This window comes from Mus caroli, chromosome 15 (genome assembly GCF_900094665.2).
Source record: "Mus caroli chromosome 15, CAROLI_EIJ_v1.1, whole genome shotgun sequence".
Classification (NCBI taxonomy): Eukaryota; Metazoa; Chordata; class Mammalia; order Rodentia; family Muridae; genus Mus; species Mus caroli.
In genome coordinates, this window is record NC_034584.1 from 29,518,947 (window position 1) to 29,533,099 (window position 14,153).

The window sequence follows — 14,153 nt, forward strand, 5'->3', positions numbered from 1 at the left end:
AGGGACAACTTTTTATAGTAAAAAGGCTGGATTTGGGGGAAGTATTGACAAGTGCCAGACACATACATTAGGTTTGTAGTTGCTTGTTCACAGATGGCCCTAATTACAAGCCTCAGAGTTTGCATAAGGCAAACTGGTATATTTATATCCTTTATATCACTATCAAATTGTCACCCCAGAGGCAGCCTTCAAAGTGGCTGAGCATGTATCATCAGTATTGTGGTGTGCTGTATGCCTGGAGACCAGAGTGGCCTCAGGAGCTCAGCTCGATATTTCCCTTCCTTTCAGCCATGTCCACCATCACACTCCTTCCTTTAGAGCCAAACTTAGATGCTGTCACATCACTCTTGAGTAGCAATGAAATTGTCCTCATTTACACAATCTGCCTCTTTTTTTTTTCTTTTTCCACTACAGAACAGAAACCCTAGGGCTGTATATGTTATTGTTGTTGTGTGTGTGTTTGTAATGAATACATTCTCAATCTTTGCTTGAAAAAAACTTACTTTATTAGTTTTCAAGGGATTTTTGTAACGAAAGTATTGTAGCATAGGGTAAGCAAGCATTTAAACTCAGCTGTCAGACATGAGAGATCTGTGTGCTAGTCAACTGCATGAGAGATAGCTCCCAAAGTTATTATCAACGTGGTGCATGAGACTGGAGAAATTCTTCCAGCATGCTTAGTGGTATCTGTAAAAGAACCACTGCTTTACAAAGAGACACAGTTGGACTCTGAGAATAAACTCAAAACAAATACATTTATTTCTCATATAAGCAAAATGATCTTAATGCAAATATCAAGTATCTGATTTGTCACAAACCAAGAAGTGTTAATGTTTTACTTTTTAGCTATCCAGTGCCCAAGAAACAAGAAAAATCAGTTGCATAGCAAAGTGAAAAGAGTTTAGACCAGAGCTTGGCAAAGTACAGACATAGATTGGTGACTATTTTTTTTTTAATAACTGTTGGCGTACATTCATTATTATTTGTTTACATCTTGTCCATGGCTACATTTATGCTATTATGGGGCAGCTGGGTAGGGGGGACAGATACCACATGGACAACACAAACCCTCAAATATTTACTTTGTCTTTACTAAAAAAGTTTGCTAGTCCTTGGTCTAGACAAATAGTCAGATGAGCCAAATGTTGGCCAAGGGTTCCCAGCTCACAATGCCAGAAGGAATGGGATGGCTTTGGTTGTCAGGCACTAAGTACTACAGAGAAAGACAAACAAAGCATCCTATAAGTCAGTAGACTAACACTTCTTTTCACCTTTGTCTGGTGCACCATATTCAGTGAAACTAGGTCTGAATACATTATATGTGTAATCTTGATTTCAAAAGCATCCCTGTATTGCATAAATTTCTTTTCTTCAAACCATCAGTATAAATGTTGGAGGGTACAAACAAACCATTGTTAAGTTTCTCTCTGCAAAATTCTACAGTGCTCACAACTAGGTGCTGTAGCTACGAATATGGTCCTATAGTTCAAGTAAAACCCTTTTCCCAATTTTTGAAACCAATGTCAAGATTTACTAGAAACACATAGTTCAAGGCACTGGATACATAACATAGCTGAACCTCTCAGAGCCAACACACTGCCCCCACTCAGTAAAACATTGTTAATTATATGACTGTAGCAGCTAGATCAATGGATAATTTTCAAGGTGGAGGAATTGCTGATAGCTATCCAGAGTTCAGAAACTATGCGTGGGCTTTGGGATATTCCAATTTGGTCGGGAGTTCAGGTTATAATAGGAAAAATTAAAAGACTAGAAATAGTTCAGGTTGGTATTTCATTAGCTCTGGGTTTAGCACCATGCACAAACACAATTCTTGAGTGACCTGGTTTGAGTGACCCGAGGCTTTAAAATATCATTAAGGATGAGCCTTCTTATTTGGTTACAATAAATTTGTCCCCTCCCTGCCCACACTCGATTCCCTTCACCGGAACCCTCGCACCAGGCCTAGCCAGAGATCTTTGTGCAAAGCCTCTGGTACTCAGGCCCACGAGCATGAGGAAACATCATTATGTTAGACATGGCAGGTGGTCACAGAGTCATGGGGACACAGGCCACCTATGCTCAGGTTTTACCTCATGGCTATATTCTATGGCCAGATTCAAGGAGCTGAAACCCTCTTCTCTAACTCTGATTTTCCTTTTCTAGAAAAAGGAGAAAAATTTAGAGGACTTGGGGGGGGGGAAACAGTGTGCAGTATAAATATCTTAAGAAACTAAATACCATTTTGAGACTTGTATCATAAGTTAAGATGTAGAAACCCACTGATAAAGTATAGGATGTGTAACAATTTAAGGCATATGACAGTTTTTCTTGAGTTTCTGTGTAGGCTGGAGAAAATGCTACCATTCTAGAGTTTTAGCTATTTTAACACTTTACTCATGCAGAGACCGTGATAATATGTGTGTTGTTTGAATTGTAGTCTATATGCCTCAGAGGTGAGCACAGTCATATGTTGTAAATGCTCCCCCTATAGAATGTCACTAGCAGTCTTAGAGTTTTTAGCAGATGCCATTACAGAACAACCCTGTAAACTTAATTTTGTAATGAGGCTCTTTATTTTCAAAGGAAGATTTTTAATAGAATTGGCTGAGACAGTGACTTGCCATACAACAGGGAAAAAGGAGTCAGTTCCTTAAGAGAGGTTCATAGAAGGCGCCCAAGGACAAGCACATCAAATCTTCCTTTAAAGACTAAGGTTGTAGTGTGAGAGGGTGTTTTTGAAGCCAACAAGCACATTCTGCAAGCCACATGGAGAAGCAACCTCTACCTTCTATGGCCAGATCTCGAGTGCACATTTTTGTGTGACATTCTTGCTCCAGCAGCCAGGCTCTCATTAAGATCCAGCTAGATGATTGCTAGGGAGAGATGCAGGGTGTGGGGAGCACTCGCAGTTACATTCCATGAAAGCATTAGACTGTTAGAGATTAGGAAGGCCCTGATTGTCTACAGTGGGGGAAAGAAGTGAATCTAATGTGCACACATGTCAGCATGAAATAGCTGCTGACACAGAACGAACATGTGCAATCCTTTAAAAGGTGGTATTGAATAGCAGGCCAACAGCCATCCTTCTTGTCAACCTAGGATTCTTTCTTCTCTCCACATTGGCCCCTTGTTGAGTCGCCTCCATCAGGCAAGGTTCCATAGGATAAGCCATTTGAATCTGGTTGTACTTTGTCCAACATTTGTTTCCCTATGGAGATAATAATCATAAAAGACCTTTGGAGCTCTTAAAGATAAAAATGTCCTAATAATTTCTCTTCAGTTCTGGCCACATTTTATGCCTTTAAAAAATACTATGTGGTTATCCTCTCAATGAAAAAGGTAAAATGTCAAGGAAGAAAGTCCCACAGAAATCTCATAGCACTTGTCACATGGTCACATGCTCGTCTACATGACGTCTGCCCACCCTGTACTGGGCATAGGACAGGTTGGAACAATCAGGAGAGCCACATAACTTACTCACATCTCCAGACACTGCTGTCCATATAACAGCAAAGGAAAACATTATGGGCCAGGAGCTTTAAAAGCCATTGCCGGTCCTATACATGAGGCTTTGTGAAGTAGAAAATAGTTTAAAACCAAACAAAAAAAATCGTTTTATTTTCCAGCATTTTTGTTTCTTCCCCTACCCCAAAAGCAGTTTTAAGCAAGCCATAATAAGCATCGTTGTTACAAACGTCTGTTCTGTCACTGTGTGTTGATGAGGTAGCTCTCATGGCAAAGAATACCAAACACATTTCCTCGGCCTCCATTCATCAATCTCAGAGAAATGATTCTGGTTTTAAAGGCACAACACTAATAGAATGGTGGACAGAACTATCTTCTATTACACAGCAACTTGTAGGTGACCTCGAATCCCTCAAAGAGCTAGGAATGAATGGCTGGCTGAAGCTGGGAGGACAGGAAACACAGGTTGATTTTGCTTCTGTTGTGTACTCTACGCACCCAAGGTGAGTTGTTTCTCAGTGGAAATGAGCATTGAGAAGATGATACTCATTGACTCAATCTGCAAGAGCAGCTGCCTCAGCCTTCCTCAAGAGTGATGCTCAGTCCCTGGACGTCCTATCAAAGGGTCATAGGTGTCGGGCATCTGCCATTCCCCATGCATCCATGTCCACTGACTCTTTAAGGAAACCCAATAAAGAGATCCACCAGGTAACGCACATCAAAGAAGCCTGGTCATTTCAACAGTTGCATAGATAGACTGCCAACACTACACCTCCCAGAGCCTCATCACTAAACACACTTCTTGAGGCAAAAATTTTGTTTTTATGTTAATACCCCAAATAATGCTGACATTGATTAATTTCTTTCATTGTGTGTGTGTGTGTTGGTTAACTACTCTCTCTCTCTCTTTTTAAAAACTGGATATTTCTTTATTTACATTTCAAACATTTTCCCCTTTTCAGGTCTCTTCTTCAGAAGACCCCTATCCCATACCCCTCCCCCTGCCTCTATGAGGGTACTCTTCCACTCACCTACCCACTCCTGTATTCCCTCCCTGGCATTCCTCTAAACTGGGGCATCGAACACCCTCAGGCCCAAGGACTGCTCCTACCACTGATGTCCAACAAGGCCATCCTCTGCCACATATGTGGCTGGAGCCATGAGTCCCTCCATCTTTGGTTGGTGGTCCAGTCCCTGGGAGCTCCGGGAGATCTGGCCAGTTGACACTGTTGCTCCCTCCTAGGACTGCAAACCTCCTCAGCTCCTTCAGTCCCTTCTCCAACTCCTCCCTGTGCTCAGTCCAATGGTTGGCTGTGAGCATCTGCCTCTGTATGTCAGGCTCTGGCAGAGCCTCTCAGGAGACAGCATATTAGGCTTCCCTCAGCAAGCACTTTCCGGCATCTACAATAGCGTCCAGGTTTGGTGACTGTATATGAGATGGATCCCCAGGTATGACAGTCTCTAGATGGCCTTTCCTTCAGTCTAGACAATAATTAATTTCTAAGGATACATTTTTTTTGTATTTAAAAATGTACATGTATTTGTGTGTGTATGTATGCATGCATAGAGGTGAGAACACTGTGGGAAGTTATCTCCTTCCACCATGTGGGTCTGAGGAAACAAACTCATGTCATCAGGCTTGGTGGCAAGCACTTTTACCCACTGAGCCATCTCAGGCCCAAGGATAATCTAGTATACATTAGAGAAAAAAATACATATCTTTTTCTTACCAGGAATATTTCCAAAGTCAACAAAAGACTGTTGTAGATGTTCCTTTTCTCTATTTCTTGTCACTAAAAATACTCCAAGGAATGACAGAAAACACCTGTAAGAAATACATTAATAAAGAACACAGGAATACTGAAACAGCTCATGATATTAAATAGCTGAGCTCTAACTTCTACATGATGACATAAATTCCACCGGTTTTGTATATACCATTTCTTATGGTAAACTGCTTCAAACTAGTTGTAATTCTTACAGCCAGAAATAGTTATACGCAGAGCAGAGAGCTGGGCAGCTTCCAATAACTCTCTACCCCAGGTTTTCACCATCTGGAGGCTAATTCAAGCTCTAAACCCTTTGGGTAGACATTAGGTCTCGTTTTCTATCCATGCATGCCCAGACCCATTACTGGCATGCAATATGAGTACAAAACAAGTTATTCTTTAATTTTCTAAGAAATCTCATTGTCCTTGGCCATAAGAGTAGTCATAGTTTCCAGACCCCAGAAGTTTGGCCGCGCCCAGATGTCTTATGAAATTGAATTTTTAAGATAGATGGTTTCCTATGTTGAAAATAGACTAGGCTCCAGTTTGCATAACAATGGTCATGCTGAATAGCAGATCAAGAAGCAGCTAAGCATTAATGGGTATACTTGAGCCAATGGAAGCAGCTATTGATTGGCAGCACATCTTCGAGGTTTAGTTCTGTTTGCCAACAATGTTAGCAGTGATATCCACCAAGTCTCTAAAAGAGGTCTAATGGGTACTTTAAGACAGAAAGGGCAGGTACCAACCCGAAGCTATTGAATCCTAAACTAGGGATCTACCACAGGCTTGGCCTTTTATTTTGGGTGATCCAAAAGGTATCCATGTTTCTCAAATAGAGATCTAACCTAAGAGTTTCCAAGGGAGAGGTGGGCCTGATAGAGTTCTATAGGGCACAGATCCATGGATTTATCATGATTTGGCTGGAACTGAAAATCCTCAATGTTTCAGAACTCTCAAAGGGATACAAAAGCTGCAAAGCCAAGGGCACAGTCTTGTGTAGAGTGGGAAGTTGAAAAATATGTTTATTCTAGTAAGGTCCAATTTTCTATATTTCAGGTATACATAGATATACACATATAGATAGCTAATAGAACTTCACATACCTCTGAGACATGTACTCACCCAAAAAGATATATAAATACAGTGAGAAAAGCAGCACCAAGGAATTCCTGGTAAAATATGATGCCTATATAAGATCAGAGGTCAAAGTTAGTTTTGGGGCAAGGGAATTTATAATAGCAATACATTATTTAAAAAAATTGTCAATACTTTTTTCTATATGTGCTTTCCCCTAAAATGCACATTCAGTATTTTAATCTAAAGACTCTGTGAGCTATTTTTACATTATAAACTACTCAAAAGTTAAGTTACATGGGCTTTTAGGTTTAATATAATTATCAATGTTATAAAACCTATGTATTTTTGTAAGGAGAAATTTCATTTTTGCTTACATATGCATGTATTTGTGTGTGCATGCATAGACATATGCATGCACATGCATTTCTGTGTGTGTAGAGGCCAGAGCATAAACTCAGGGTCTTTTCTCATGAGCTGTCCACCACCTTGGTTTTAGGGATGAGGTCTCTCATTTGGCTGGGCTGGCTAGCTAGTGAGCTCTGAGATCACAGACACAGCTCGCATGGGAAGCACTTTACTGCCTAAGCTGTATTCCCAGAACTGTAAACAGAAATGCCTTTTCCAGTCCAGGGTTTCTCTGTGGAACTTGCAAGAAAACAAACCTCCAGTGATCATTTCCTATCAGGAGTTAGTAAACCTACCCTGAGAGTCTGAGTGGATCAGGAGGCCACTGGCATGGCGGCTCTACCCCAGGCTGCCTGCTGAAGCTCTGCTATTCCTTTGGCTGTGCCCTGTGTTCTGTAAGTCCGGCCAGATGCCCAAATGGGCACTAGAAAAATCTCTGGCAACTTGGTGTTGCCCTAGCTCCATTTTTCTCCATGGAGCTATTTCCTTCCTCTGCTTTTCTCCTGTAGGCCACAGGAAGAAAAGCATCTATCAGAGGCTTTGATGAGCTTCTCTTCTCTCTCTATGAGTCCCAATGATTCCTTCATTTAAAGTCCCAAACACTGTGCAGAGCTTTTACTAAGTAGAAAATCTTTAAATCATGGATAATTTAAGCTAGCTGTATGCGTGCAGGTGGGGGTGCTCGTTCTGCTAGTTGGGCAGAGAAAACTTGCTGTTCTTAGGGAGGTGCTGCTGTCCATGCTGGGGACATCATGGTGAGCAGGGTGAGCCCTGCTCTTAGGAAAGGCTGGTCAGTCTCAGCCTGACCTCTCCACTTACAGAATGAGCCACCACACCCGTTCTGCTGGAGAGTTTCACATGGATGAGTATTTCCCAAGCACTCCCTCTATTGTAATGGACCTCTCTGTAGTCATGTTAAAGTTTTTGTTAATCTAGGTCAATGCACCCTAATGTTAATTCCTCTAAGGGCTTGTAACCTGTGTCTCTGCTCTTTAGTCAAGCAGTACTGCGCTTCTCAGTGCATAGCTCCCCCAGTGTTAGGAAACTTTTGTGTCATCAGAATGGGTTTCAGGAAGTGGAACTTCTGTTTTAGAGAGCAGAGACTTTCTATTTTTTTATTTTAAAACACATTAGAATATACATATTGTAACATTTACCATCCTATCTGATGACTCTTTCATTTTGAAAGCTTGAAGCTAAGTTCTGATCAAACATTTCAACTCTTCCTTTCCATGTTTTTCTTTCTGTTTCTATGAATTTGACGCAAGTAGATGAGCTCACTATTTTTCTTTCTGTAATTGGCTTGATTCTCTTAATAATGTCCTTCTGTTTCATCAACACTGGGGCCAGTGGCAGAATCTTTTTCCTTTTCAGGGGTGAATACTATTCTATCATAGGTACTCATCACACATTTTCTGTCCACTCGTCTGTCAATGGATCCTGGGATTGTTTTTCTCTTTTGGATACTATTATGATCAATGCTACAATTTTTTGTTCATTTTGGGGGTACATACACAGGGGTAGAATTGCTGGGCTGTACAATAATTAAATTTTTTTTTGAGTAACTGCATATTATATATCATTTTATATTTTCACTTATATCATTGGTACAGGACTAATGTTTTATATCCTTGCTGATACTTGATTTTTTTTGTAATACTGGTCACCCTAGGGTTGGAGAGATTGTTCTGCAGTTAAGAACATTAGCCGCTCTTCTAGACGCCCTGAGTTCAATTCCAGGTACCCAGATGGCCGCTTACAACTGCCTATAACTGTACTATCATTGGATTCTTCTGGTATATAGATGTATAATATGCAGACAAACACATCAACAAATAAATTTTTGGTTGGGCATGGTGGCATATTCCATTAATCCTATTACTCAGGAGGCAGAGGCGGAGGCGGAGGCATATCTCTGTCAGTTTGAGGCCAGCCTGCTCTACATAGTGATTTCTAGGCCAAACTGATCTACAAAGTGATTTATAGGCCAGCAACGATGACATAGAAAGACACTGTCCTCCAAACAAAGACAAAATAAATAAATAAATAAATAAATAAATAAATAAATAAATAAATAAAAAAAATCAAGCCCCAAATAGACATTATCCTAAAGGCTGTGAAGAGGCATCTCATTTTATTTACTTGATGATAACTGATGAACATGTTCATTTGCTTGTTGGCAAATATATATTTTCTTTGCAGGACCACTTAGGTTCTTTGCCCATTTTAAAAACAGGTCACTTGTGGTTTTGCTGTTGACTTGTAGAAGCAGAGTAGGAACTTTTTTAAGGTCCTTGATAAATTCAATGAAATTCAATTCTGGGAGAGCGGACCTACCTCCTCAGGCCCATGAGGGTGCCTATGACCATGCAGCCTTGTCCTTGCTGGCTGCTGTAATCCAGCCACATGTACTAACTCAGTAGGAAGAAAATGGTGTCACTTCAACTTTATGCTATACCTTGTGTTGTGGGGAGGAGATGGCCAGTGAAAGGCTTAACTGCCATTCTACATGATAGCATCAGATGAATGTTATCATTTCCAGAAAGTTCCAGCACTCCTAATCACCATTTCTCAGTGCCCTGAGCATTATATCAGCCCTGTTAGCTGGAAAACCTTCTGTTCCGGGAGCTACATTATCTTTTTTATATTTTTCTGTATATTGATTATTAAACTGTATGTCATGCCTGTAACTTTTTGTTTATTTTAACTTTCAGATAATTCTAGGATGTACCAACACACAGTATTTTCTCACCGACTGTTCCCAGAAAGCACTAGACACTTTAAAAAAAATGCCTTGGGATATAATCTTTTTTAAAAGCATTTCTTCAAGGTTCAATATTTTTTTGGGAAACAGAGGTTGAATAAATTATTTCAAGAAGCTGTTCACTGGGCTGGGCCTGGTAGCACACATCTGTGATCCCAGCACAGGGGATGCAGAGGCAGGAGGCTGACTGTCTATCAGTAGCCTGATGAGAAAATGGCAAATACATCAATAAGCTACTGAGCCAGGACCTATCATTATCAAACTTATAAATGATTTAGTTGAATCTATTGTATTTTGATTTGGACCAAATTTTAAGTTTGTTCTTTGTAACATTACTATCTCTGCAATGTAAAAAGTATTCATTAAAATACAAGAGCTGTAAGAGAGGACATAGCAAATGCACAAGTTTGTCATGCCTTCCTCGCAATGATAAACTAGGGCAGGGACCCCATTCTTTCATTAGAGTGCTGAGGGGCACAGAGGGATGAGTTTAGAGAATTGGGGGTATTTGGCCTGGAAGCAAGACTTAAGAGGAATTTTCAGTCACTTTGAATAAAAGGAGCTGCAAGCAGAAGACCCAAGAAAGCCGAACACAGTGAATATCTTGAACTCATAAGGAAACTCATTTGAACTCCAATGTCATTAGAACATTCGTTTAATGAGAGTCATTCCAAACAGCACTGAGCTGCCTCAGGAAGCAGAGAACACCAGGGAGCATTCACACAAAGGAGAGGAGTATGGAGGAAGTCAGATGCTGGCTGCAAGTTGGGGACATAGGCTCCCAAAGCTTCCTTGTTCCCCTCCCCCTCTTTGACTCTGAGAGCATCTTGTACTTGTGGTGGGATGTGGAAAGCCAGAACTCACCTGCGATGATAGCGCTGGTTGTAAAGAAAACATGGTTTACCGGCACCACTGTGGTCATTGTGTAGAGTTCTGTGGCTTGATTCAGGAACCTATGGAAGATGGCATTTACCAAAGCTCTGGGTTAGCAGCGCTCAGCAATAGCTAACAATAACTTCAAGAAATGTATGCTCTGCAGCTACAACTACAAAGGGACAGGAAGTGTAGTGAGAGGGCACTCCAGTCAGCAGTCATAGCTTAGACACATCTGATGCATGAGATCAGATGTCAGCTTTTATGGTCTGTTTAAACCAACAGCAGTAACAATGAAAAGCAATTAATCATATTGTAAGGCCACAGAAGTTTGAGTTGGAAGTGATTCAAGCTGCTGGACCAGTATCACACTGGGGTTGATTCATTAAGATAGATGCGAGAATCTGTTAAATATCATATCTGGGAACATATAGCCATCCACTAACATGCCACATGCCAAGAAAGGAGATGGAGAAGCAAAAGAATGTTTAACATTTCAAAAGCAACCCTTGATGCTCCAGCTGCAGAGCACATGTGGGGGCTGTGGCCACCATCAGGAACTCATGTCCCCACACTGGCTGTGTGGGAATGCAGCTCCAGCAGAGACAAAGCAGTGCTTTGCATGGGCATCACCTGGGAGGTTTCAAAAGCTCTGATGTTAGGTGGGGCAAGTGACTCCATGACTTGTGATCCAGCAAGGAGCTACAGATGTCTAAAAATAACTGAAAAAAAAAATAGAGGTTTGTGAATAAAGCTAGTGTGTGTGCACATGCTGGTGTGTGTGCACGTGCTGGTGTGTGTGCATGTGCGTGCGTGTGTGTGTGTGTGTGTGTGTGTGTGTGTGTGTGTGTGAATACACTTGTCTAAACAAACCTCCTCAGGCAATTTTAATGGGAATCAAGGTGGAAGACTACATTTTCACTTTGTGATGGTGGAGAGAGTTAAATAAGGTTGACAGGATGCAGTTTTCCTTTAGCTGTGTCTACCTTTAAATTGATGAACTGTGGTATAAGGATAATGAGACTAATAAGTAAACCCCACAGGCGCTGTTGTGGTACCAGTGATTCAGAAACGTGGCAGAATAGCAATATTCAAGTATGATAAACATGCTCAGTCTTAGGAAGTGACCCAGGACTCACAACCCACAAGACTTAGAGCTTGCAGCCATCTGTAGGACCAGCCCTCTACATTAGCAGCTTGAGCTCTGGCTTCCTTCTGGGCACAGGGATGATGCTTCTGCATAGCATTTTGGGATGAACTCTGTGGCTCACTCTTAAGAGCCTAGCAGGCAGAGATTCAATCACAACATGCAAGTAGGGAGAGTGACTGAAGCAGATGGGGGGGGGTGTACAGGAATTAAAAAGGTTTCATGTCACTAGTATTAGGGCCCAAGAGAAACATGAAACAATCATTCTCAAATCCCATGGGTATGAAGGAAACTCTGGCCAAAGATACAAAGTTCTGCGGAAAGGGTTTTCCTCCAGGCCAAATGTCTGGTTTTGTCCATCTCTAGGTAATTAATGAGCATGAGCTAAGAGACGGAGGGGAGGGGTCCATGCATTTCTATATTTAGAGTGAAACCATGGATGTGGACCTGCCCCTTTGATTTATTGCTAATGACAACCTGTGTAAGATGGGTATTAATTACAAGCAGAGGAGCATCAGGGAAGCATCAAGCGCACTTAGCTGGATCACTGCCCCACTTAGAATGTATAAGACACAAAGGCAGTGCTCAGTACAAATGAATGACTGGAAGGAAGAAGAAAGCAATGCTGGGCCTGGACGAGCTGGTTGTCCTACAGCTTGAGAGACCCATTGTATTTCAGCTCAATTACTTTCTAAGCCAGTGCACAGAGAATCACAGGAAGTCTGAAAGGCCATGGAATTTATAGACACTGACTTACTTGACTTGGAAAACGCAAGAGGCTATCATGATGACAAGCATGATGTAGAAGATGGCATAAGTTAGCTGCATTTTACCCGTCACAGAAAGAGTGATCATGCCCGAGACAGCCTTCACAGAAATCACAGTCAACGAGGCTAGAAGATAAAAACACAAATAAAATACACATCTGAGACAGACACAGATATATATCTTAGGGTTACTTGCTGGAGTAACAAATGTGCCAGTTAAGGTTTCAGAACAATGTTTGTGAGGGTACAGGGATACGCACACAGACACACACACACACACACACACACACACACACACACACACACACACACACACACATGCTCGCATAGAGTTCTGCTGGGTTTGCTATGGAACCCGGTGCCTTCGTGTTCTGGAGGAAGGTACTCACTTCAAGCCCTGCCTGTGGAAGGATACCATGGAGACAGTCATCACTAGTAGGTGGAAAAGGCATAAGCAATGAAGGCAAGAAAGAGGTCAGAGTGCTAATGCAGCTTTAAAGGGAAAGTGATAAAAGATGGAAAAGTTCAAAGATAAATAGACAAGGAGACAGGACATGAAGCGACTTCCTGAGTACCCTGAATTTACAGAGGGTTATGCTAAGACTTTTTGGTAATGCTTAGACCCTGCTCTCTTCTTTCTGAAAAAGATAATCAAGAGGAGCAGAACCAGAACTGATATTCATTTCTCAGACTGAGCCATAACTATGACGCATAGCTGCAGCTACTGATGTTCTGCTCTGAGGAGGGACTCTGGTGAGAACAAACTTTCATTGGACAATTAAGAAAGACAGATTAGGTGTGGGCTGTCAGACCAGTGTGCAGTTTCTTCTCACATTTCTATAGGAATCCAGTGCTTTCTATCTGTCTTAGGCCCTTTGAAATTAAGTTGCAAACAATTTCATACTTTAGCTGAAATCCATAGAAAATTATCAAGTAGGGGCCAGGGAGATGGCTCAGTGGTGAAATGCTTGCTGTGTAAACACAGGATCTGAGTGTGCATCTATCATCATACTGCTAGGGCTGGGGTGGTGTAGACAGTGAGTCCTGGAGCTTCCTGGCCAGCCAACCTAGCTGAAACAGTTCAGGTTCAGTGAGACTGTCTCAGAAAGGTGGAGAGGCACCTGAGGAAGACTTATCAAAGTCAGCCTCAGTCTGTCTCACACACTCACAGGAGCAAGGCACATGCATGAACAAACACAGACACACTGCACATAAAAAGGAAAGTTCACAAGTAACTTTTACATGAAATCAAACAATTATAAGCCAAAAGGTGACGTGATAGAATACTTCTGTATTACCATTGGCTTACATGGTCATAATATATCAGCTTTTAGCTTTTTAAAAGATCATATAAATAAATAAAGAATAGATTAAAATAGGTAAAGAACCTCCATAATTTCATTTTTCTAATTCTGAAGATAATCTATAATGGAAAGAATACTTAAAAACTAGGCATTTTCTTTCTTTCTTTCTTTCTTTTTTTTTTGTGGGACCTGTCCTAGAGTGTGATTGATTTATCCAATGGCACTCCATTAGAGAAAACTGACTTTGCCTTTCCTAGCAGGTATCAAGTGTGCTCCCTCCCTCCTTATTTCCTTCCTATATTTGAACTAAATTTCTTAGAACTTTATGATTCTTTGATNATTCATNTAATATAAGAAACAAACTTCCAGTATNTAAAATGTTAGTTCACAANGCCCTGCATAATTCACTAAAATGTTTTTGAAANATGCTTTCAAATCCTGAAGTCTATAACTCCAGTCAAATTTGAGGATGGAATGTTATTTCTGGATGGACAAAATTTAGCTTTTCTCCTTTGGTATACCAAATATTAGGCAAACATTTATTAACCACTGACTGTATTCTAGGTACAGAAGATT

At 41.0% G+C, this 14,153-nt stretch overlaps 1 protein-coding gene across 2 annotated transcripts in view; it reads right to left on the reverse strand.

Annotated features, from left to right (window-relative positions):
• Positions 1-603: 603 nt before the first annotated feature.
• The window catches only part of Nipal2 (NIPA like domain containing 2), a 110,284-nt gene continuing 96,734 nt past the window's right edge, over positions 604-14,153 (reverse strand). The window contains exons 7-11 of one of the 2 annotated variants that reach the window (XM_029469394.1): positions 12,264-12,399; positions 10,351-10,439; positions 6,363-6,426; positions 5,199-5,293; positions 604-3,211 (exon numbers count right to left, since the gene is read on the reverse strand). In XM_029469394.1, the coding sequence (XP_029325254.1) occupies positions 3,099-3,211; positions 5,199-5,293; positions 6,363-6,426; positions 10,351-10,439; positions 12,264-12,399 (497 nt within the window). In that variant the 3' untranslated portion in view covers positions 604-3,098. The remainder of the gene's footprint in view (positions 3,212-5,198; positions 5,294-6,362; positions 6,427-10,350; positions 10,440-12,263; positions 12,400-14,153) is intronic. The other variant, XM_021183905.1, reaches the window with a different exon arrangement.